Raw genomic sequence first — 26964 nt, 5'->3', positions numbered from 1 at the left:
CTGGAGAGGGATGGCAGGAGACAAATCGCTTGATCATTGTCTTCGGTCCACCCTCTCTGGGGTACCTGGTGTTGGCCACTGTCGGTAGACAGGATACTGGGCTAGATGGACCTTTGCTCTGACCCAGTACGGCCGTTCTTATGTTCTTATGTTCTAAAAGCAGGGACCAAAACGGCCCCTGGGAAACTCACCAAAATCATGCCAGTCAGGCATGATACATGGGAAGGTAGGTGCCCTGCTGGCCCCAGAATCCACCAGGAGGACTGCTGGGAGCCAGCAGCAGAGACCAAATAGAAACAATGAAGTCACTCTTGCTGAAACTGGTTCCACAGCAAACTTTGCAGCAGGAACATTAGTAGCACATTCTGCATCTCTGCTCATAGGAACTGTGAGATGCTCCACCCTGCCCTAGGAAGAGCCTGCAGCAGACATAGACAGGACAGAAGTCATCGCTAAGCTCGGTAAATTTCTGGCTTCATTTTAATGTTTATTAATACAGTAATGGGAGAGATTTCCAGTCTATGAGCCACTGGGAAAGTTATGAGAAGCCCCAGCAAGCAGCGTGTATCAGCTAATGGTGGATTGTGTACCAGAGGTGTGGCTGCTCCACTACCAACAACACTATGGAGTTCAGAAGGCAAGTGGGACATGGAAGCAGAAAAGAACCCATTCCAAGTGCATCTTCACTGGAAAGGCACAGATTTTTGCTATGGACATTTTTTGTCTCTTAAAATAATAACCTTAAATGTCCATGCCTGTGAAGTTTGTGTCTCTGTAACCATGCTGTGGTCCACTGAGATGCCTGAAAACAGGGAATGCTGTTTGTGTGGGTTTAGGGAAAAGTGTTCCATTCACAAATCAGTCAATTTCACTTGGAGGTAATCCATGCAATCCATAGGTAACAAAACCATTTCTTCCCAGTATGAGTGTGGTTTGACATTTTCTCCACTTGCAGGAGGGAGGAGGAAGGCTGTGGAGTTCTGCATGTGTCCATTCAGTCACAATCAGCGAATCCATACCCCCTCGCAAGTGCCCCACAAGCACATTCATCTTCCATTGGGCCATGCAAGTCCAGCATTAACCCATTCATTGTCTTCTCATCACCAAGCAGCTGCCATAACGCCCTCAGTAGTAGTGTGGGAGCACAAAGCGTCCCTGACTGCTGTTGACCCCGCTGCAGCACTTTCTGTCCGTGTGCACCAATGCATCAGCCCTTTGCTGCCACTCAGGGGGAAATGGCTCACCTCTGGCATCACATGGACCGTGAAGAGCACAGCAAGCCACAGTACTGCAGACAGCATTGATGATGCTGGCATCCAAACAGGTCTGTAGACATCCCAAATGGGATATCAATCTGCCAAAAGCACAGTCAGCAGCCATTCTACATCTGCTGAGTGTGTCATTCCACTGTCTTTTGCCAGGCACTTTGAAATCAACGTGCAGTTTCATACGCCAAGGCAAAAGGAGGTACCCAGGATCTCCCGGAACAACAATGGGGACAGTTACTCCACTGATGATCATGTCATTTGGTAGGAACAGTATCCCAGCCTGTCCATGAATGTAACTCCTGATCACTGGCATCTTGAGCTTTTCCAGTACAACCCACACTGACATTCAAAAATCACCTTTGGGTGTGCGCAAGGGGCTGCATAACAGGAAAGTAGTACCCTTTCTGGTTTGTGTGCTCCTCAAGGAAAGCAATCTATGAGCACATAAGCCCCATCAATGGCCCTACTCCAGTCTGGAAACCCCATTCTCTCAAAACCAGCAATGTAATGCCTGCCACTTTGGGATAAACCACATGCCCGATTGTCTCCAAAACTTCCATGACCACGTTACTCACTTTTCCACTCCAAACTGGATTGCAACAGACCTGTAGTAGTCTGGGGTAGCCAGCTTCCAGATGGCTATATCAATCCACTTCTGGCCTACCACGTGTCTTTATGCTGGGAAAGTCACTTGCAAAGCTCCAAAAGTGTGCAAAAGTTCAGAGCCCGTGACTGGTCATCCCAGGTCTATATAAAATGTGATCCCACCAATCTGTGGTTGTGGATTCTACTTCAGAAGCTCTGGTCTGCTCAGGGAGCATCAGAGGCTACACAGAGTATATTGAGAAGCCATCAGTCACTTCAAGTCTGCCATGCCTGCTTGCTCTTCCTCTTCCTGCTCCCTTTATGGGTCTCAAGAAGCTGCCAAAATGGGCACCAGCATCTCACAGAAGTGTTGCCTGTTTCCTGACAAAGAGCAAAAGTGCAAGCAAGAGAAGTTCTTCACAAAGTGTCTCACCCATGTTGCTGGCTTGAGTAGCAGGAAGCCCACTGACCCAAATGACTGCTTGGCAGGTTGTTCAAACTTCTTGCAATGTGCTGCATGGATCATTTTCTTGGTGCAACATGGTCAAAGGGCTAGGGGGCCTAGGGAGTCTGGGATTTGGCTGGTTTGACTCAGTTTGGCTTGCTATGGTATAGACGTCAGAGTCCCAGGTTTAGGGCCTGTGTTAAAAAATTCTTAATCACAATAAACGATCAGGATAGACACTCAAGTCCTGGGTTTTCTAACCCAGGGTCAGTTGACTTGAGTCCCATTAACCCTGGGATTACATTGTAGTATAGACATACCTCAAAGACAGGGTTGTTGTTTTTTTACAGTATTGAGGTACTGAAAGAGGCAGATAGAGCCCTAGTGAGTTTTTCAAAAGTACCTCAATACCTTTACAAAGATGACCCTAAGTGTCTTGCTCAAGATCACACAGGAAGACAGTGTGGAGCAGGGATCTGAGCTTGGCTCTTCCAAGTCTTTCCTATCAGGGCACAAGCTTTTAATGTTTAGGATTCTGAAATTAGAAGTCTTATGTGGTTCCAGTAAGATCTGAGGCTGTTTAACAAGATGACGGTATTGACACTTTGGAGGGAATGTATTTTAAGATAATAATTCATACATTCATGCTACAGGTTGAACCTCTATAGTTCAGCACCATCAGGACCTGACTGGTTCCAAACCAGAAAATGTTCTGGACCATGGGAGGTCAATATTGTCTAGCAGCATTACCAACACTTCCACTGCTTAGTGGGCTGTTAGAGGACATTTAGGGGTAAGTTGGAGCTAAACAACAGCACAGAACTAGGACTAGTTGCTGTAAACAAACTTTATGGGACTGTGGGAAACTTGGCCATGCCCATGAAAAGCGGACATCCAGCTAACTGAAATCATTCCGGATGACAGATGTTTCCAGCCCAGAGAGGTTCAACCTGTAGTGTCAATATCATTTCAGAGTCTAACATCATTGTCTATCCCTCAGCCATGGGAGGATTGCTAGGAGATATTTCTTCTTCTAGTTTGTCCAACCTAGTTTTAAATTTCTCCAGTAAGCTGAGTTCTACTAGTTCCCTTAGGATCTTACTCTATAGCCTCTGAAACCTCACTTTAGGAAGATTCCCCAAATATTCAGCCTCAATTTTTAATTTTCTTAATTACCCAACTAGTAGCAAGTATCAGTGCAGAGACATATCAGGGTAAATTCTGTGCTGAATTATAAAACATCTTATACAAATAATGGAGTCAGCTTAAACCAACAATATTTTTTGTGCAAGAATCATAAAAACATTCCCTGCCAAGGATCTACTCCAAATGGGTCTGATGAAACAATGAGTAGTCCTGTGGCACCTTAAAGACTAAGCAATTTATTTGGGCATCAGCTTTTGTGGGCAAAGACACAGATACAGTGAATGCAGATGAATCTGACAAAGAGGTCTTTGCCCATGAAAGCTTATGCCTGAATAAATCTGTTCATTTTAAGATGCCACAGAACTCCTCATTATTTTATCAGCGACAGACTACCAGGACTACCTCTAATACTTGTCAAAACTTGTTTAATGTGTTTCAGTGTAGTTTGCCTATTTGGTCAGTAGGTGGAGCTAGGCAACAGTAACTGGTGGTAAATGGAAATTACATATATAGTCTGAAATAAAATCCATTCTGGTCTATATTTGTTTTATAGACGGGGAACGATTTCTAAACATAAGCCTCCCAGACAGTGTTAAAAGAGGCTTTAACATCATTACCACTGACTTCTGCAGAGTTCTTTGGCTGTCCTTCAATGTATTTTTGAGCAGTTTTTATGGCAAAGTGAGATGATAACGATCCCCTAGTGCAGCAGTATGGCATCAATTCAGGAAAACATGCCTATTCAGGACTGAACTTCGGCACATGCTTAACTTCAACGTCAAAGTCAGCAGGACTTAAACATGTTAAATCCTGTTTTGAACAGACTTTTAGACTTGAGCATGTGCAGAAGTGCATTTCTTAGCCAAGGCCTATCTTTCTTTCTGCCACTTTCTTGGCATGAAAATCCTACAATTGCTTCCACTGAAATTTAGTCACTTTTTGGCATGGTCCTTCTTTTGATTTGATCAGCCCCTCTGGGATCTAATCATTGGTATCAAAATAAACCCAACTTCCACTTTTTATCTTAATCCGCTTCCATCTCTCTGGACAGGTGCAGGCCAAACACTGGCAATGGAAAGTCACCGTGCAACAGAAATGTCAACATTCTGAATGAGATCACAGAAAATAAGAGTAAAAAAAAGAATCACAATAATAAAAAAAAGATTATTACAACCAAAAGTGGTGTTATGCAAACACTAATTTTATGCTTTCTACTGTGCATACTACCATTCACCTGATCATGGTTGGCAAGCTGAATTCATAACAAGATCAGCCGCTTATTTCAATAAAAGTGACAGGAACAGTCTTGATCAATACAAGCAGGTGGGACTCTGTATGAAATCTGTTTTGGTTACCCCCTGTGCCCAGAAGAATATAGCAAAAATAGAAACTAGCCCAAAAAACCAAAGAAAATTATTAGCGGCATAGGGGAATGGATTAAAAAGTGGTTAGTTTGGGGAGGCTACAAAAGGTGACATAACAGAGGGATCTAAAATAACAAATAGTGAAAAGAAAACTCATAGGGCATTTCTATTTATGCTTTGACACCGAACGAAATTAAAAGGCAATCAGCCAGAATATGATCTCATTTTCATCGTAAATCAGTGTAACTCATTGACTTTGTTGTAACTAAGATCACAATCCAGTCCAATAAAGGTAAAAATGTAAAAAAGAATATTTTATGCAACACAATAATTAATCTGTGGAACTCACTGGCACAAAATATAAGCCAGACAAAGAGGTTAATAGGATGCATAGAATCACAGATTAGGGTTAGAAGAGATCTCAGGAGGTCATCCAGTCCAACCCCCTGCTTAAAGTAGGGCCAATCCCAACTAAACCAGGGCTTTGTCAAGCTGGAACTTAAAAACCTCTAAGGATGGAGATTCCCCCACCTCCCTAGGTAACCCATCCCAGTGCTTCATCACCCTCCTAGTGAAATAGTTTATTCCTCGTATCCAACCTAGACCTTCCCCACTGTAACTTGAGACCATTGCGCCTCATTGTGTCATTTGTTACCACTGAGAACAACCTCTCGCCATCCTCTTTGGAACCCTCCTTCAGGTAACTGAAGGCTGCTATCAACCCCCTCCCCCCTTCACTTTTCTCTGCTGCCGACTAAATACGCTGATTTCCCTCAGCCTTTCCTTCTAAGTCACGTGCACCAATCTGTCAATCATTTTGTTGCCCTCTGCTAGACTCGCTCTTATTTGTCCTCATCCTTTCTCTAGTGGGAGGCCCAAAACCGGACACAATACTCCAGTTGAAGCAGCGAGGAGTCCTGTGGCACCTTATAGACTAACTGAAGTGTAGAAGCATAAGCTTTCGTGGGCAAAGACCCACTTTGTCAGATGCATGCAATCTGGTACAATACTCCAGTTGTCACCTCACCAGGGCCAAACAGAGGGGAAAATCACTTCTGTAAGCAGTGCTCCCAAAAATGCATCCCAAAATACCATTAGCCTTCTATGATTGGAAAGAGACTAAGAGGGTGAGATCATATCTTTCATAATAACGAACTTCTGCTGGGGGAAGGAGACAGACACAACGGTCAGAAGAGCTTTTTGTTTCTGGCTTTTCCAGTAGCAGAAGTGAGTCCAATAAAAGATATCCTCTCACCCACTTTGTCATCCTGAGGTCCACACAGCTACAATACTGAATACACTGATATAAATAATAAATATAGCTCTCCCCACCCCCGAGTTATTGTAAGGAGGATGAAAATGTGTAGGGATATCAGCCCTCAGGACATAAATCAGCAATTAACTGTGTGGAGTTAGGAAGAAATTACCCCCACATACATGTCATTTCATAATTGCCTATTAGGTGGTGTTTTCTTCAAAACCCTCAGGCCTTTGTCAGAGACAGGGAAGTTCTTTAGCTGGACCGAGAGACCCAATCTTGAAAATTCTATATTTCGAATATGTGCGCTCTTTTATTTGGGACTATACAATGCTAAAAGAACGGTATGATAGGACGATTACCGAAATACGAAATCTGCACTGTCAATCTCCCGTCCACATCTGCTGTCCTTGAGAATCCCTCCATTCCCAACCACAGCACATTTCTTAAATTGGGAGCGATAGTACGGCATGTCCTACAGCAAAACAAGAACAAACCAGTCACATTCCTGACACATGCAGGTATCAGCAGTTCCCTTTTCTGCAACTGTATCTAGAAAGAAAATCAGATGGGTGGAATAATAATAATAATAAATAATTAATAGGCAATTACCATTGGTCCTTCCCTAGGGTCCGCCTTATACTTGCTTATATGAACTGACATGACCATTGTCATTATAGTTAGAGATGCTTTGGGCAACTAGTTCAGGGGGAGGAAAAAAAGTAAGAACACCTGACTCTTTAGGCAATATCTAGAACTGAATGTGTAAGCTTCCATAATGTGAGAGATGGTCTTTCACTTTTAATTTCCAGGTGGAGACCAAAACCATAAATTCAATCTATCATAGGCATTATACTATCAATTGCCTAAGAAATACTGCTCTTCTGATACTGCTGTTCTGATTTTAAGTGCCAGAAAATCTGCTCCTGTGAAATACCCAGTCTCATTTAGAAGATGGGAGAATGTTTGGGATGTTCATCAGAACTGAACCTGAATTCTGAATTTTACTTCCTGTAGTAGCAGCAATGTAATTATTATTTACTACAGCAGAACTGAACTGCAGAGTAATGAACCAACCCATTGACCACACACCACATTTGGAACTAGAAGTACACAATCAGGGAGAAAGGGAAGGGAAGGGAAGGAAAGGGAAGGGAAGGGAGACATTACTATGTCAAACATACATTATTAAAACCACCACCACACCCCAAAAGGACAGTTTTTAAAAAAAAACTTTCAAAAGGTAAGGAAACTGTTTTTGTGTTGTGTGTCATATAGATTAAGATGTTCGAAAGCAGCATTTTCCTTCTGCATAGTAAAGTTTCGAGGCTGTATTAAGTGAAGGTTCAGGTGTAAACATGTGAAAGAACCATAATGTTCAATGTTACAACCATTTCAGAGTTATGAGCAATCTCCATTCCTGAGCTGTTCATATCTCTGAGGTTCTTCTGTATTTGTATTCAGGGCAGTGACAGAGGCCCTTATGTGCGATTTGGCCCTGTTGTTCTAAGGCCTCTACAGCCATAACACAAAGATGGGCCTTACCCTATAAATCTTACCATTTAAGACTCCAATCCTTCAAAGATTTATATATCTGCTTCACTTTAAACACCGTGGCCCATTGGAATCAATGGAAGTGAGCAGCCTAAGTGACTTTGAGGATATGGGCCTGTAAATCATCCCACTGGAGTTAATACATCTACTCAAACAAAGATATGCACATGCATAAGCCTTTGCAGGGCTAGTACCTAAGCAGCAAACATCTCTTCTATATCTTAAAGGACAAAATTCTGCTCTCAGATGAATGTATGAAGGAGCCCACTGAAGTTAATGGGCATTATAATCACATATCCAAGGACAGAATTAGGCCTGTAGGGTGTGAGAAGTATGAGGGAAAGCGCAGGAGAGCTGACACCCTATGAATATGTAGACGTGCTTATATAAGCATGAGAATGCTCCTATTGGACCATACATATTTTATAAGTAATTGCATAATGAAAAATACATCCAGATGGAATAGTAAATGTGAAATGCAGTTCTAGGGGACTATTTATAGCACACTTCACATGTTGCTCATAAGGTATGAGGCTGAAGGCCATACAAGACAACTGTCCATCTGAGAAAAGCAAGAATAACCTCATAAACATGCATTGTTGGGCTGTATTGTTACTCTTATGGAGGAGAATTTCCTAGAAATGAGGCAAGAGTGGGGAAGGGTTTTAGCAAACATTTATCCAAATTTAAATGTAAATTTGATTTGACTGTTTTCCACGGATCTACAAGCCCCACTAATGACTCGCAAAACAAATAGGAATTTTCAGCTCAGTATTCACAGAAAGCTGACCGTGAATTGTCCCTTAGATTGTGAAATGCGCAGTTCAAAATTTGTGCAGTGCTGGTTAGTTACACACATCACACAGAATTATTGATGGTTCCTGGTTAGATTGCTGATGCAACAAACCAACACAGGCCCTGATTCAGCAAAGTACAGTAGACTTCCGATAATCCGGAACCTATGGGATTTAGGTGGTGCCAGATTATCAAATATGCTGGACTATCAGGAGGTACTATAAGCTGGTTATATATATACTGTATACATTATATACTGTATATAAAGTGTTCTTAGCCCTTTTTATTGTACATACTGTATACAGTATACTGTAACGTTTTAGTTTTTTTAAGCCTTTTTTACCCTTTTTGCTCAGTTCAGCTGCTGCCGCTGTTACCTTGTGATTCATTTTTTGCCGAAGCTCACTCACTAGGCTCTTGCCATTTTGATGCCAGACTATCAGGAGTTCCGGACTATTGGATGCCGACTATTGGAATTTTACTGTATTGCTTAAATGCACGCTTAAATTTAAGCATATACCTTCATGTCCTTGGTTTTAATGGTTTTATTCATGTGTTTAGAATTTGTCATGTTCTTATATGCTCAAAGCAATAGGGATTGGATTCCTTATCTGCTTAACTTTAAGCATATATTTAACTGTTTTGCTAATATGGAGCCTTACTGGGTAAAAATCAATCCTTCCTTTTACAATGGGCCATCACCACACAAGTCTCAGGTAAACCTAGGACTTAAATGGTATTTAAACAGAAATGGATATTTGACAGGTGAAATTGAAAAGGTAATCGAGGAGTTTTTAACTAAGATTCTCAGGAAAAGCCAACAGGAGCAGAGGAGAGGAGCACAAGGTTCAGACAGAGACATCTCGTGAGGAGGATTTAATGTAGGGGATACTCAACATAAGATGAGAGGATAGAAGTTGATAAAGTACAGGCTGGGACTAAAGACAAATAGCCAAACAAAAAGGAATCCCATTCAAGTACATCACATGAAGGCAGACAACAACATTTATAACTGCTTGTACACAAATGAATGAAGTCAAAATACTTGGATAGGTGAACCTCAGTGTCTGGTATTACATGAGAATATTGATATAATAGGCATTACAGATACTTGGTGGAATTATGATAACCAATGGAACATGATCATTTCACAGTACAAAACACATAGGAATGACAGAGCAAGTTGTGATGGTGGGAGAAAGAAAGCATAAAATCAAATACAGAACAATCTTAAGACAGGCCTGCTGATGGGAAGGTGAAAGGGGGAGTTGCCCCAGGGCCCAGAGATTCAAAGGAGCATGAGGCAACAATAGTGGTCAGAGCCCTGGGCCCCTCTGAATTGCCGCTGGAGTGCTACACCAGGCACTCTGCATGATTCTGAGGGCTGGGGGTGGTGATGTACCACAGTCCTAGCAGTGCTGAGAGCCCACCCACTCCAGGGGGTGTGGAGCTGGGAGGCCCCCATCACCTTGCCCTAGAGCTCATGGTGAATAATCTCTCTCTATATATAAAAAAGTTTTTCCTGCTGGGCAACAGAATGATGTCATCATACTCTCTTACTCTGTCTGTGAAAGCTGCCGGGAGAGGGTGGTTGGTGAGTCTAGTGAGCAGCAGGCGCATCCCCCGAGTACATAATAATACTAAAAGTATAGCAACAGGAACATCTTACTGACCGCCTGACCAGGATGGTGACATTGACTGTGAAATACTCAGAGGGTATGTCTACACTACCCCGCTAGTTCGAACTAGGGTGGTAATGTAGGCATACCGCACTTGCAAATGAAGCCCGGGATTTGAATTTCCCGGGCTTCATTTGCATAAGCCGGCCGGCGCCATTTTTAAATGCCGGCTTGTTCGAACCCCGTGCCGCGCGGCTACACGCGGCACGGGCTAGATAGTTCGAACTAGCGAGTGGAACGAGGCATACAGATAGTGCGGAATGGCTTGCTAGTTCGAACTATCTAGCCCGTGCCGCGTGTAGCCGCGCGGCACGGGGTTCGAACAAGCCGGCATTTAAAAATGGCGCCGGCTGGCTTATGCAAATGAAGCCCGAGAAATTCAAATCCCGGGCTTCATTTGCAAGTGCGGTATGCCTACATTACCCCGCTAGTTCGAACTAGCGGGGTAGTGTAGACATACCCAGAGAGATTAGAGAGGCTACAAACACACAAAACACATAATAAGGTGCGGGTTTCAAATATCCCCATATTGACTGGGTTCATGTCACCTCAGGACAAGACGCAGAGATAACATGTCTAGACACCTGGCTTAGCACCCAGTGTCTTGGCTGTCTCCCTGCGCACCGCGGGATCTGCTGGTAGCTCTGCATCTGGGGTCCTGGCTGCTGCCCCATGCACTAGGGCTTTGCTCCTCGTGTCAGCTGGGGTGGGAGGTGGGCGAAAAGGACACAGGTAAGGGCAGAGTGTCAGCCCTCCCACTCTTAAAGACGTCTCCATGCTACTGGTCACCAGTACCAGACGGTATTCACCCAAGCGTTCTGAAGGAAATCAGAAATTAAAGTGCAGCACTTCCAAATGTGGTATGTAAGCTATCGCTTACATCAGCCTTGTACCAGATTACTAGAGGACAGCTAATGTGACACCTTTAAAAAAAAAAAAAAAAAGCTTCAGAGACAATTCTGGCATTTACAAGCCATCAAATCTAACTTCAGTACCATTCAGACTGGTTGAAAATATAGTAAAGAACAGAATTATTAGACACACATGGCATGTCTACACTACATGGGAGATTGACACTGCCGCAGTCAATCTCATGAGGTTCGATTTAGCAGGTGTAATATAGACCTGCTAGATCGAACACAGTGGGTGCCTCGGTCACCATCAGCACTGCTACTCCTCACAAGGAGTACGTGAAGCCAATGGGAGGATTTGCTTCCGTTGACCTCCTACTCTATGGACAGGGTATTTGCGTAGCTGGAGTTGTGTATCTTACTGCAACCTTCCCCTGTAGCATAAACCAGGCCATAGGTGCACATGATTTGTTGGAGAAGAGTCAACACGGCTTTTGTAAATGCCTCGTCTATCCATAAGAATTTTCTGAGGAAGTTAACTAATATGTAGAGAAGAGTGATCCAGCTGGGATTGGTCCTGCCTAGAGCAGGGGGCTGGACTTGCTGACCTCCTGAGGTCTCTTCCAGCTCTATGATTCTATGAGTCTATATTGCGTACTTGGATTTTCAGGAAGCCTTTGACAAGGTCCCACACCAAAGGCTCTTAACCAAAGTAAGCTGCCCTAGGATAAAAGGGAAGGCCCTTGTGGATCAGTAACTGGTTAAAGACAGGAAACAAAGGGTAGGAATAAATGGATGATTTTCACAGGGGAGAATAAATAGCAAGGTCCCCCAAAGATCTATATTAAGCCTGGGTGTGCTGGCCAACATATTAATAAATGATCTAGAAAAGGGGTAAACAGTGAGATGGCAAAGTCTGCAGACAATACAAAATTACTCAAGTTAATGAAGTCCAAAGCAAAGTGTGAAGAGTTACAAAGGAATCTCACAAAACCAGGACACTAGACAACAAAATGGTAGCTGAAATTCATTACTGATAAGTTGAAAATAAGGGGGGATAGGCTAGAGGTCTATAAAACCATGAATGGTATGGAGAAAGGGAATAAGGAAATCTCATTTATTGCTTTACATACACAAACAGGGGGCACCCAATGAAATTTATGGGGTACAGGTTTAAAAGAAACAAAAAGGACTTCTTCACACAACACACAGCCCACTTGCAGAACCGATTGTTAGTTGACGTTGTGAAGGACAAAATTGGAGCTGCATTCCAACACAAATCAGATACGTTCATGGAGGCTACATCCCTCAGAGGATATTAATCAAGATGGTCAGGGACAAAGCCACATGATCTGGGTGACACTAAATTTCTGACTGCCAGAAGCTGGAGCTGGACACTTGCAGATGGATCTCTTGATAACTGCCCTGTTCTACTCATTCTCACTGAAGTATCTGGTGCCAGCCTTTGTCATAAGACAGGATACTGCACTAGATGGTCTAGAGCACCCACGGAAAAAAAATAGCAGGTGCTTAGCACCCACTGGTAGCCCAGATTCCCCCCTGCACCCCAGCACCTCCTACCCAAAAGTGGCCTCCATTGAGCAACTCCTCCCCCTCCTCTCAGTGCTTCCTGTCAGCTGCAATCAGCTGTATTGCAGTGTGCAGAAGGCGCTCGGAAGGAGGAGGAGGAGGGGCAGTAGAGCACACTTGGGGAAGGGGGCAGAAAGAAGTGGGGAAGAGATGGGGTAGAGGTGGAGACTTGGGGAGACAGAGTGAGGGAGGGGCAGGGCCTGAGGTGGAGCCAGCTGGAGCAGATGACAACTAGATAATGGAATAATCAAAAGGAAGATTGTATGTGAAATAAAGATGCTGGTAAATCGAACAAGGATGTTTGCAAAAATTGCATAATGTTGGTTAAAGGCTGATTACTATATATAACTGTGTAATGCAGCAGCTACAGTGTGCAGTTTTAGCAAATGGACACAGACATGTAACGCACCTTTGGAAACATTCTGAAGATTTCTTGATTGATATGGAAGATTCCACTAGTATCCACTTCATATTTCAGCTTAGATCCCAAGGGAGTATTTTTCTGTGTGGTGAACAGAAAGGCAGGGGCATTGCAACATCTTGACAAAGTAGACCTGCCAAATGAACAATAGGTGAACAAGTTTACATGAACCAACAACATGGGTTAAAGCAGTTTTTCTTAAACTTTTTAAGACCAAGGAACACCAAACAATATTTTTTTTATGAGGAACCCCAAAGATTTTTTGTTGAGAGAAAAAAAAAGGTTGGGGGAAAAGGGGCTGGAGAAAAGTTATTGAGAAAAAAAGGTCACCTGCCCCTTTAAGGGCATCCATTTTGAATTCTGTTCTCTCTGGCACACCTCCAACTACCTTGCGGCACACCGGTATGCCACGGAACACAGTGTAAGAAACATTGGGTTAAAGCTAAGGGTTACCACGAGTATTGATACACACAGAAATTGCAGTCCCAATGATGTTATGGTTAATGTGCTACTCTCACCCTAGTTTAAATATACAGAGGAGTGAGTGCTGCATGCCAAAATGGGATCAATTTCTTGGTTCATGTCTTCCATTTAATGCCTTTTCTACTTTTGTCTATGCAACAGAAATCACTGAATTACTCCCAGTGTGATCCCAGAGCATGTTTTGTTTTCGAGCCAGTGCACATATCTCTGATGCTACCATATCCACAGTGATGGATAGATGTGCCCAAAGTTAAAACAACGCTTTGGCTTCATCCAGATATTGGCCATACAAGACTGTGTTCCAAAGCTGGCTTCTGAAATCACTGTAGATGAACTTCAGCAAGGACATAAAATAGAGTGTTCTAGGGATAAATGGCAGAACTCTCTGGAGACCAGAAGCTGAGGAGGCCAGAGAATTGCAATTGAGAAAGCTAGTAAGGAAAGCTAATCAACGGAAAGAGCTCTGAATACAGAACAAACTATCAAGATTTTTATTCTGAAGACCAGAGGGCCAGATTCTTGGCTGGGGTAAAGCAGTGTCATTAGTGAAGTCAGCCTACTGGCAAGCAGTCATTTACACCAGCTGAGAATTTGGTCAGCACTCTTGACACAAGGAGCATCATAATTAACTACGGGTTTATAACTGGAGCACGGCAGTAGGAGGCAGGACTCCAGTGTTCCAGTCTGTGGTTGACTTCCTGTGACCTTCCACAATCTCTCTGTGGACACACTGTGCCCCTCTCTCTTCTCTCTGACACATGATGGGGTGGGGCTTGAGCATAAATTTCCCATCTTCCACACAGAGGAGAGTCTTAGGTGTTTCTAGAGCTTACTTGCACCCACACCCTTCTGTGATCCCTGACTTTTTAAAAAATCACACAACCAATACCTACTTAAAACCATTGGTCTCCCAATTATAACAAACAGTAAAAAGTAATGGCCTCTTCATGTTTACTTAGTCTTTCATAACCATTGATATGTGATGACCTCACTCCTTTACAATCGATTACATTGAAACTCACCCCTTTTAGTTTCTAGTCTCATTAACAGAACCCCTTCTTACTTGAATAGGTTGGCTTCTGTCACATTCATCTCCCATTTGCACATCTGTAGGCTCTTCCACCTGTCGAACAATTCCGTTTGCTTCACCCTAAAGACAAAGACAAACACTTCTGAGTGTACTTTTATTAAATTCACTTGTCTCCATGCATAACACTGCACTGATGATCAATGAAAGGGTTATTTGATAAGAAGAGATATCTAAGCCACATAAAAGCTCTCTGTCTAAAATGTAATTCCTATTTCATTAGGAGAGTGGTGAAGCACTGGGATGGGTTACCTAGGGAGGTGGTGAAATCTCCATCCCTAGAGGTGTTTAAGTCAAGGCTTGACAAAGCCCTGGCTGGAATGATTGAGTTGGGGTTGGTCCTCCTTGTAGCAGGAGGTTGGACATGATGACTTCCTGAGGTCTCTTCCCGCCCTAGGATTCTATGTATGATCAAAAGCATCCCTGTATTCACACCATGCACGTTGTAATGATCTTTGTGCAAAATACACCTTCTGCGGTATCATTTTTAAAAAACCTAACCCCACACCGATTGTCAGTATTCTTTTGTAGTGGATGTACCAAATGTCTATGAAGCATTATGAACATAAACTGAAATTATGACGACAATTTGGGGAGTGGCTAACCCAATTTCTCAAGGACAGAAGACAAGCTGATGATGCTAGTCAGATGTCCACATTGATTGACTATTACCTGTCAAGTGACCATTCTTTGCCTACAAAGGGAGGCGGGAACAAAACAGTCTGCATTTTAGCAAAGAACAACATGGAACCTTGTTCACCACAAGACTCCATGTCTTCACCTTCTCAACTGGAAAGAACTTTATCTCAGGCTAACTCTCAGACAAATGCATTGGAAAGGGTGACTGGACTATAAAAGTGAGGGGCAAAACAATCCCATCTTATCTCTCTCACCTCAAATGACAAAATGCCCTTTGACTTTGAGGGGACATCTTGATCTGAGAATTTGGTCAGCCCTGTTGCTGGGAACATGTAGTAAGGATTTTACCTTGAACCAAGTCTGGTTTATTAAGTTTTTAGCTGCTAGGAAGCACTTTAACTTTTTTGCTCTTGTAACTATTTGTACACGGATGGCTTATACTTGGACTCACTTAAAATCGCTCTCTTAATAGTTAAACAAACTTGTTTTATTTTTAATCTATAACTAATCCAGGATTGTGTGTAAACTGAAATGTTTGGTAACTCCAGTTAAAACTGCAAACTGTTGACTTTACAGGGGCAATGGACCTTTAATATCTGAACTGCCCTGGAAAGGGCTGAACAATGCTGAACACACGCTTTGGGGGAAATGAGGGACTGGGAGTATGTTGGGGTCACCTGCAAGTAGTGAGCAAGGCTTCTGAAAGCCAGCATGTGATTGGTTGTTGCTGACAGGCTTCTGGGATCAGATTTTCTAGGGCAGGACTGCACAGACACTGTGGGTGTAACCTGCATGCTGGCAAGGTGTTTGTGAGTGGCCCAGCTTGAGAACGACAACACTAAAGCATTGTGAAGCACAACCCCTCACAGATTCGGATTGCACCCTGGAATGTGACATTATGGTTCTTCTTATTGTTATTATTTCTACTACAGTACTGCCTACAAGTCCACAGCCAGTACACTACACTAGAAGCTGCACAAACATATTCCCTGCACCCAAAAGCTTACAGTCTAAATAAACAAGGCAGGCAAAGGGTAGCAGAAGAAAGAGAAGCATGGAGAAGGGAAGTGACTTGTCTAAGGTCATGTAGAAATCAGTACAAAAGATGAGGAGAGTCCAGCACTGTCTGAGTCTGGTCTCCTATCTACTAGACCACAAGTGTTATACGTTTACATTAAAGACAGACCCGGAAGCCTGATTAAGCAGTGGCAGTTAGTGTGAAGACATACATCCTTTTATGTCTGTTTCTTCTAATCACACTTCTACTTTCAGATTCTCTTCCTTGGACTCTGGAAGAAACCCGGAGAAATAGACGTTTAAAAAAAAACAAGGTGATCTCTTGTGTGTGATTTTCGGAATTCCACTTGCACTGATTGCGAATTTATGTACTCACAGAGATTAGATCTTGGAATTTCAATGGGCCTAAGGAAATTCGGTGCCCAGTTTCTTTGGCTCCTTTGAAAATTCCATGCTTAAAGTATGAGGCCATAAGTTCTTCTCAAAGGCCTTGTCCACACAAGGAGAAGTCAGCCATTAGATAGCTGTACCTTTCCAAGCCCCTAGTCTACATGTAAAACCATTATAAACTGTGATTTCCACCATTACAACTTAACCCTGCTGGAAACTGGCAGAACACATTATTATTATTGGTTATTTATCTTGCTGTAGCATCTAGGAATCTAGTCATAGACTGGAACCCTTTGCGCTAGGCATTGTACAAACAAAGAATAAAAAGAGAGCCCTTGTGCCAAACAGTTTAAATCTAAGGCCAGGTCTACTCTGGGAGAGAAATTCAACTTAAGATACATAACTCCAGCTCTGAGAATAGTGTAGCTGGAGTCGACATACCTTTAATCAAATTTCTGCAGTGGCCCCACTGCAGGAGGTTGACAGGAAAAACTCTCCTATCAACTTCCCTTACTCCTTGCAATCCCATGGAATATTGGGATCAACAGGGGTGTCATCAGTATTTGATTTAGTGGAGGCTTACTAGACCCACTAAATTGAACCACAAAAGATTGATCTCTGAGTAAGTACAGACAAGGCCTAAGTAAGTTGTCCTGAGGCCAAATGAAATGGATAGATGATTTGCTTATCTACACTAAGGACATGTCCCCATTTGAGCTGGGATTCCCAGTTTGCATAGACAGACCCGCACTAGTTGTACTCAATCTAGAACCTAAAATAGCATTATGTACATAGGTGAACGGCTGTTGGCTTGGGCCAGTTGTCAGAGTATGTACACAGGAATCAGATGGGGCTATATTTGGAGTGGCTATCTTGAGGAGCCACTTGTATCACTACAGACAAGTCTAAAGTCTACACAAGCTGGGAATCACACCTTCCAGCTCCAATACAGATGTACCCTCAGTGATGCATTGGGGTAGCTATACCAGTGGCTAGCCACTGAATGTGGCAATCAGGGCATGCCCTCAATGCAACCAATGCCTAACACCCAACAACTACTCTTGAATCTAATGGGAAAAGCCCCCATTGACTTCAAGGGAGGTTGGATCAAGCCCCTACTGCACCTTTTTCCCGGCTGTATTGTTGTTAGTGCTTTATCCAATCTAGTTTTATTTGTCTCCAGTGATGGGACTCTTTCCACTTCCCTTAGGGAAACTTACTCCACAGATTTTTTTTCTGAAATCTTAAATTTTCCTTTGTTTAATTTCACGCCATGCACCTTGATGTACTGTAATGCATGGTTTCTGCCTCAAAACCTTGCTTCTCTGCTGACTGTCCCTGCACCACAGCCGGGCAGATCACAGATCATTCTGCAGCTGGGCAGATCACAGCCTCATCATTGTGGCATCTCTGCAAGCTTCAGTAAGTAAAAAAAGTGTTTTTAACACGGGGAACCAAGAGAACATGTTTAAGAGTTGGGGAAGTTCTTACTGCTCAGCTATTTCATGGAGCAGAACATAAATTAGCCTCCTACTAAGAGTCTGAGTCAGGTTGCTCTGTAGATTTGACATGAGAAGATTCTTTTATGTCTTTTGGGGAAAGGAAGAGAATTTCAGCAGTCAGCATCATGGGACTAACCTAAAACTCTAGAAGTTGCTCCTACCAATCTAGATAAGTTCATATGTGGTCTTCCACATCTGGACCTAAATATTATGGGGATTCACAAATACCTTGATAGACTAGATATGTGATACTCCCTTTCAGACTTTGATGAAGTTTGAGGTCTCTTTGAGGAGGCTGGATGTTGGTGTGTTTGAGAGCTTTGAATGTTACCTATGCTGATTTTCAGTAAAATAATAAGGGTCTATTAAGAGTAGCTTTATATTTAACACTGGCATAAGTTAGAGCTTTCCAGAGTGTGGAAGGCACTCTTAAAGAACTAGGTCATACAGTACCTTCTGTAGCCCATTGGAGCACGCTAATTTGGAAATCTTCCATTATCCCTGAGGGATAAATTTGGGAAAAAAGAATATTCCACAAGCACAATAGAAGAACCCAGCACGGCTAACAGATCTTTGCTAGATTAAACAACTCACAGTACCACAGTAAATACTAAAATAATATAATTATAACTGCACATCCAAAACTAATTCTATCCCATTAAATGGGAGTCCACTGAGTGCGACTGGATAAAATATAGAGAGGGGATTTGGATCAATTGACTGTTGGGATGTAAACAGGTAATGGGTAACTGAGGTAACCCATGGGACTGGCAGCCACCAACCAGCAGCTGAACCCTGTGGTTAACCATGTAACCAACAGAGTTTTTATCAGTTACACAGTTCATCTTTTTATATATATTTTTACATCTCTAATCAACAGAATCATGCTTTGTGGCCGGATTGCCTAAATTACTTGACAAATGGAAACACACATGATATGATTCAGTAGAAGGGCCTAAATAGACTATTACAGATAAAAACATAGGCTCCTTTGATTAATCAGTGTAACATTAATCAAAAGTGAATGTAAAGAACCCCACAGTCTCCACTGAGAATCAAATTCTTACTCCCCATTGCTTTGACCTGGAAGCTCAAAATCCCCTGCTCTTTCAAGATGTATGCCTGACTCACACATCTTTAATCCCTCATTATACATGTGTTTCTAACCCGTCTGAGCAATTGCTCATACTTACATAGAGAGCACTTTCACCTCAATGATATCCTGTCTTAATTCCAGGCATTTTGTGGAGTTGTACTCAAAAGGCCCTTCATAAAACTCAAAGTACCTAAAGAAGAGCAAAGACAAAAATAACGGTTACAAAAAGATTCTAGATTCTGAAACATAGGTTTATGTATCAAGGGAAGCATGCCTGAAACCAGTAGCAGTATTCCCTGTCTCATTTAAGACTGCAAGGTCTGGCCCCAGGACAAAGCAAAGTTATTATGCAAAAGCAAAACACTGGTATAATGAGTATCTGCAAAATGCCAGTTGGGCCAAGTGTCCCTGTCCCATTGGAAAGTCCAATGCTGATGGTCAAATTGTCAAGAAAGAGCCCCCGCCACCATTTTCTATTTAGCCAATTTACCCATTTGGCCAGGTATTTAAAAAACTCAGCTCTTAGTCAGAAGTCCAAGATTTTTCAAGCAGTCAGTACCCAATAGCGCTGGGAACAAAAGCTGCTGGTAAGTGATAAGTATCTTTGGCTGTGTCTAGACTACATGGCTCCATTGATGGAGCCATGTAGATGAGGGTTGTAGGCAAAGGGAAATGAAGCCGCGATTTAAATAATCACGGCTTCATTTAAATTTACATGGCTGCCGCGCTGAGCCGACAAACAGCTGATCAGCTGTTTGCCGGCTCAGCGCGCTAGTCTGGATGCTCCCGCGCCGACCTGAAAGCCCTTTATCGACATCCCCATTATGCCTCGTAGGATGAGGTTTACCGGGGATGTCAATAAAAGGCTTTCATTTCGACAGGGGAGCATCCAGACTAGCGCGCTGAGCCGACAAACAGCTGATCAGCTGTTTGTCGGCTCAGCGCAGCAGCCATGTAAATTTAAATGAAACTGCGATTATTTAAATCGCGGCTTCATTTCCCTTTGCCAAAAAAACAAATCTACATGGCTCCATCGACGGAGCCATGTAGTCTAGACGTACCCTTTGAAAATCCATCAGCCTTCATTTAGATACCTAACTAGTTTCAAAGAACTTTTTGAAGATCTGCCCCTCATATCTTTTTTTAGGGTGAAATCTACAAATTCTATCTGCGAGGAATAGTATATTGAGTTTGGTTCTTCTTGTCAATATCACAATTTTAAGCAGTTGACCTTTTCTTGGAAGGTTCTTAGTACACATTTTTATCTAAGCCCCTTTAATTTATAAAATGATGATTTAAGTGGTATGAAGTGGATTTAATCATTTAAATGGATTTACTAATCTACATCACAATAAAACTAATAATCCAGTTTTTTATGAAAACAGACAGGAACACCTTGCTCTCTCAGTTAAACCTACCTACTGTATCCATTGGGCTGGGATGAAAGGCCAAATGAAATTTAAGTTCCGATATTCAAATTAGACAGCAGAGGGAGCCCATGCTGTCTACCAAATTTCATGAAAACATATTAGAATAACTAAACGAATAATGATTTTAAACCAAGCTCCCTATCTGCCTAAATAATTAAGTAACATTTCATCACTAAAAGTCTGTAAATCAAGATTGGTTATCTTTTAGAAGATATATAGCCTAAACAAAAGCTGTAGGATTAATGCAGAAATTACTGGCCTGTGTCATACAGGAGGTCAGACCAGATTGTCATAATGTTCTCTTCTGACTTTAAACTCTATGAATCTATAAATACAGATTTCATTTGCTTTGTATTTTGTATGTTCTGTAATGGAAAAAAATACAAGGGTTTTCCATTTTGTGGTTATACATTGGGAATGAAACCAGAATGTGGGTTGATCCCTAACACATTTAAAACATTTTTAATTAAACTGGCATCAAAATACTGGGTTTCCAATAACTATTTCTTTGAAAAATTCATGGGAAAAGTGACTTCTCTTAGCAGTCCAAGCATGCAGTTAATAATAAGTGCCTTAATTCTGGGAGTTCATCTTGGGACATCTAATTTGGAGAAGTAATGAGCACTCAGAGTCCCCAAAGAAGTCAACTGAAGGTAAGTGTATCCATGACTTTGTCCATAGTCAAAGTTACTCCAGTTTAACTTTACCGATTTAACAGCTGATATGATTAAACCTGTGCAAATCTTTTGTGGACACTCTGGCTACCTCCAGACTGCATCCCTCTGCCTACAGAGGGATGCAAATCAAGCACTTTGAAAGTGCAAACGAGCCTGGGATTTAAATATCCTGGACTTCATTTGCATATTCACGTTCGGGCACTGTGCCGATCAAGCGCCCTTTCGAAAGTGAAAGTAAAGTCTAGCCACGGCTCTGCCGACAATGGGAAGCTTTTTCCGCAGATCCTGTACTCTTCAAAAAATGAGGAACCAAAAATGTAGTGACAGCTGGGTCATCCGCAGGATTTGCACTCAGTCCCTCCTGCTAGCCACTGCTTAAGCTAAAGAACCAACCTCAAAGATAGGAGCAGACTCACAATGCTCTTTATATGATTGGAGCAATAGAGGGAGACAAAGAGCCACATGGTATTCATGTTGCTACTTATATATACAGCAAGGTCCTACCCCGTCCTTTCAATGGGTATGAACGTGAGCCACCCTTTTCTCTCATTGGTTTCTGCCATCTCTTTGTTTCATTCTCTCAAGGCAATGCTGGTACCACTGTGGAGGGCAGAAGGAGTGAAAAATAGCAGCAACTATAAACTGAGAGTCTGAGAGTACAGCTAGACTGTGTGTGGGGGGTTCGGGATACCAGAGGTATCCCCAAAAAACTCCACCGCATCCAGGGAATGCATTTGCTCTTCTGCTTTTTTTGTAGAAGAGCAAACGCACTCTTTCGGAAGCTCCTGTATTCCTCGGTCCACGAGGAAGAAGGGAGCTCTCAAAAGAGGGGCTTTTTTCCCCAAATTTGGCCCAGTCTAGATGGGCCAAATTTCAGAAAAGCTTCTTTTGACAAAATATCAGAAAAAGATATGCAAAACGAGGAGCACATTTTGCGTATTTTTTTCCAATAGATCCTCGCAGTCTAGCCATACCCTGATTCACCTCTAACTTCCTTTGACACTAGATTTACAACAGGGCAGCTCCATTAAATTCACTGGAGTCACTCCTTACTTAAATTACTGTGTGCAAGAGGCGTGTGCAACCCTGAATATGCACATTTCACTCCATAGCTAGAGGGTGAAATGCAATACCATGTAGACGTCCACTCCAAGGTAGTGGACCCACCTAGTCCATAGTGGGTTATTGTGAGATGTAAGGAGTTGGCCAGGTGCTAGCCTTGTGCACAGGGCTGAATATCACCCCGAATTAACAGAATATAAAGAAAGGCCAGGTCTGCACTAAAGCAGAAGGTCCAATTAAGACACGTGACTCCAGCTATCTTAATTACATAGCTGGAGTTGACGTATTTTAATTCGAGTTTCCCCACCATCCCCACAGTGGGAGGTCAATGGGAGTATACGCAGGAGCAAAAGTACCAGCCCACCAACAGGGGCTCCCTTTTAGTTCTATTTAGTGGGTCTTTACTAGACCCGCTAAATTGAGCTTCGGAAGATTGATCACGGCAGCATCAATCCTCCCCTAGTGAAGAGATGGCCTAAGTCCCTGGGAACCAAAAGAAGTTGTTAAAATCCAGATGAACTTTCTTCTTTCCTGTGCTGTTCACTGTCAACCTCCTAAAGTAGAGAGCCCCAGCTCCAATGTCAAACAGCTCACATTACCATATGGCAATCCACGGGGGGGCGGGGAGAGAAGCTGGCTTCTCTTACTGCTGCCAGAAAGGGAGAGCACACTTTACAAGCTAGGTATGAAATGTCCTGAGTCCCAGAGAACCCCCTGGATCATTTCCTGTTTACACAAACAGTCCTGCCAAAAGCTGAGAAGAGAACGGATGTTATATAAACTGGGGGCAAAGGGGTGGGGGAAGGGATTATATTAAACTAAACAGTGCCTACAGGATGAAAAGTAATAGTGCTATATTTATAACAGAGGAACGCCACTGAACAACATTTTGAGAGATGAGAGGGCCATATTGTGATCCCCTTGTTTTCACTGACCAGCCCCCCACTTCTCAGATAGCCCCATTACTTTCAATGGGATACTGTGAGAAAAAGGGAATTGCAGCCTGGCTCCTTGGGCTGGCTCCTACATAGGCAACTTGTGAACATATTTCCTGAGGGGGGAGGAAGAGCTGAGCCCTTCCGGCACTCACTCCATACTGGGAACTCCTGGCCCACAGAGCCAGGCCCAGTTCTCTGCGACAGCCCTTTGCTCTAGCTGCTCACAGATTTGTCTCCTACCATCAACTGTTACTTAATCAGCACATCTGCAGGCAGGCGGAGCCCTCCCCAGCAACCTCCTGGGCCTCCTACTGCCAGACAGGGGGCCTCAGGAGAAGTCTTCTCTGCCCCAGGCTCACCTCCCCCACCCCCACCACCTAAGGATCCTCCTCACTTTTTCAGCCAGGACTCTCCTTCCCCTCCCCCCACCATCACCTCAGGATGTCCCACTTTCCATCCCCAGGAAGTGCCACTCAGGAACCAGCACCCCCTGCCTGGCTCTAGGTCCACCTGCCAGGAATACCCTGTGCTGCTCCTTCCCTGGTGCTACCAGACAGAAACAGATTTGGGGGGCTGAGGCCTCTTTTGCTGCATATAGCCGCCCACCTATAGGGTTACCAGATGATTGAAACAAAAATACCGAACCCTCGCCCCCCCCCCAAAAAAAAACACCGGGGGGGAAAAAAGACTCCAAGACTTATTAAGCAAAAATATATGTATATTAAATTAAAACAGCATGTCCTTTACTCAGGTACAGGGGAGAGGTTGAGCACTAAGACCCAGGGGAGTCATTGCTTCCTCTTGGTCTTTTTGCCAGCAGCCATTTTGTGCCAGCAGTCTTGAGGAACCAGGTAAGCATGGGGCCTGTGGTTGGAGGGCTGGAGGTGTTGGGGGCTGGGTGGGGCTCAGGGGAGCGGGGTAGAGGCTGGGCACCGAGTGTTTGTAGAGTTGCCAGGTGCCAAGCATTTTCACCTCTTGGACGGGGGAAAAAAATCAGAAAATACCGGACATCTCAGGTGTCCGTTATTTTCTGAATTTTTTTACTGGACAGGAGGCAAAAATTCCGGACTGTCCTGGTGAATACCAGACACCTGGCACCCTAACCACCTATGAAAAGGGTCTCACTGACATGCCTGGAGCCTGAAGTCCTCTGCTCAGCTTCACAGGGGGTACGTCACAGGCAAGGGCAGCCAAAGCTTCCCGATGCTACCCTGACAGTGTGCTTCTGTGCCTAACCTGGAGGGACCACCTGGAAGAGGGAAAAGGTGGCTACTCCCCATGCCAATCCAACCATTCATCTCTTGAGTGAGGCTGCCAGAAACGTGCCAATTGTGATTTAGAAGTTGGTACAGCAGGAACTCATCTAAAACCTGCTCATCTCACATAAATCCATGAATAACCATCACATGATGCTTGGGTCACTGTTGCCCTGATCTGGATTTGAACAATCAACCCAGAAAGGAAGCTCTCTAGCCCCAGATTATCTAGTCCTCAAGGCCAAGCGGTAACCATGTTAAAGGAGCACTGAAATGGTATCTATTAAATGAATATTAAAGTCCTGTTTGCCTCTCTTGCTCTCCAGGACCATTTGCTCGATTGATTTGCTTTTACAACTCTCCCCACCCAGTTGCATCCTCTCAGATAGATTAATAGAGGCAGATAGGCCTCTTCCTTCCGAACTGCTGTGTGTGGTGCTTTCCCAGGAGAGGCCCTGTACTTTCACCCACTCACTGTATTACAAGTGCAGGTTCTGCCTATTAACTCCCACTCTAAATTATGCAGTTCCTGGGAACTGATGGGGCACTAGGCTTTTAAGTAGTATAATTTGCACAAATCGGTACCATGACAGAAATCTGTCCTCTCTGTTCTCTTCGTTAGTCTAACCTTGACAGACAGGTAAGAAATAAGAGTGGGATACATTTTATTTTGTTTCAGGCTACTGATTACTCTGGTGGACAGTCTCAGTGACAGACACTGTCAACCGCAATCCCTTTTGCCCCTCGGGCTCAGTGTTCTAACTTCTCAAGAACAATGATCATTCTTCCAATAATTAAGACACGTTTTTACAAGGCATTCCCAGAATATCACCTCTCTCTACTTAATCTCTTTTCCTCATCTCTGGAAACCCGAGTAATTTATGTCATCATCCTGCACTGACCACCAATCAACTGAAAATACACACCAATGCAAAAATATACACACTGACACAAAAATACGTGACTCTTCACGTAAATCCAAAATGGTGCTAATGATAGCAAAACATATAGCCCACATGCAGAAAGAGACAAACATACTTAGTTAGACTTTCTCATAGTGGTACCCTATACCCCATACAGCCCACGTGCACAAAAAGACAAACACACTTAGTTAGATTTTCTCATAGTGGTACCCTTTAATCTTTGTTTACATACTACTGTATGTACATTCCATTCACTTTTGGTTGTCTAATATCTGATGCCTATTTCTAGCATCAAAACTTAGGTCATAAGGCCACACCCATTGCTACAAGTGCAGAAAGAGGATTCTCTGCTTATGACTCTCAGTAGTGAAATGAAATGTGATTTGCACTGTGGTCTTCCAGCTCTGACTAGCTGAGGCTTTCTTCCTCTCTAACCTGCATTTCTCCACCACGCTTTCATTTATAGCTGTGCATCTTATGAGTTTACTACCCAGAGAAGGAATTGACATCACACTCATGCATTAGGTGCAGTAACTCTGCACTCTTCGATCAACTGCACTTAAGTTACCTCTTCTTCTTGACCTCCAAGAGCTCCTTGATCCTGCTCCAGTTATTATGTCTGCAACCTCAGCACAAACTGCAATATGCAACTATACTATATGATTAGGGACTTAACAAATTCACAGCTGTGAAAAACAGGTTACAGACTATGAAATCTGATCTCCCCTGTGAAACATGCCTATTGCGGGTGTCATCAGTCAGGTGTCCCGATGGGTTCCCAACAGGTCTTCTACTCCATCAATGATGATAAACTTTTGGCTTCATGCGTGCATGTGTGTGTGCAACCCCTGTCTAACATGTTAACCATGCATAATTAATAAACACAGACTCTGAAAGAGCCCCCAGACACCACAAATCAGATAAGGATTGAAAACACCTAGCTAGATTTATTGCCAAGCGAAGCACAATAATAGTCGTCAGTGAACGGACTCCCCTCTACGCTACTACACATACGTACACCGTGACAATGGACTAACGCCCAACTAAATGCTCTGGATTTTAGCTTCCTGCTATGGTCAGCTGACGACCATGCTTTAGGGGGCACTTTTATACAGAGGTACAAACAAGTGACACATCACTCCTGACGTATCAGGTTGCTACCTTCTGACGTTACCTAGATTCACCCGTTACCTTGTACATGGGGTTGGGCCACAATTTATCATGCTCTCAGTTCAGACCCTATCCTGAACCAGGGTCAGTCTGTCCTTGATATCTGTAGAGTGTTTATTGGTAGCAAGATGTTTCTTAACGAGGTGTTCTGTTACAACCCCTCTGGAATGTGCTTACAGTCTGTGCCTGGCACCTTTTGGAGTTTTTTATGCTTGACCCTGCTTGTACTATTTCTTGTTAGCCAAGCCTCTTTCCTGCTTGCAGTTTCACTGAGCAAAAGTCTTGCTCACTAGATTTCAGGCCTGCTGGTTTTATGTCAGGGTATGTCTACACTACAA

General features: G+C 43.2%; 1 protein-coding gene across 8 annotated transcripts in view; it reads right to left on the bottom strand.

The window, feature by feature from the left end:
- ST8SIA5 (ST8 alpha-N-acetyl-neuraminide alpha-2,8-sialyltransferase 5) overlaps positions 1–26964 on the bottom strand; it is a 97375-nt gene that overhangs the window by 6293 nt on the left and 64118 nt on the right. For 6 of the 8 annotated variants that reach the window (XM_075932724.1, XM_075932723.1, XM_075932720.1 and 3 more), the window contains 5 exons: positions 19268–19360; positions 16395–16454; positions 14503–14589; positions 12945–13089; positions 6429–6541 (listed from right to left, as the gene is read on the bottom strand). In XM_075932724.1, coding sequence (XP_075788839.1) covers positions 6429–6541; positions 12945–13089; positions 14503–14589; positions 16395–16454; positions 19268–19360 — 498 coding nt within the window. The remainder of the gene's footprint in view (positions 1–6428; positions 6542–12944; positions 13090–14502; positions 14590–16394; positions 16455–19267; positions 19361–26964) is intronic. The other 2 variants (XM_075932725.1, XM_006136765.4) reach the window with 1 other exon arrangement.

Source organism: Pelodiscus sinensis, chromosome 6, assembly GCF_049634645.1.
Source record: "Pelodiscus sinensis isolate JC-2024 chromosome 6, ASM4963464v1, whole genome shotgun sequence".
In the NCBI taxonomy this organism is placed as follows: Eukaryota; Metazoa; Chordata; order Testudines; family Trionychidae; genus Pelodiscus; species Pelodiscus sinensis.
Note: the sequence above shows the minus strand (reverse complement) of the source record. Positions and strands in the feature narration are given on the sequence as shown.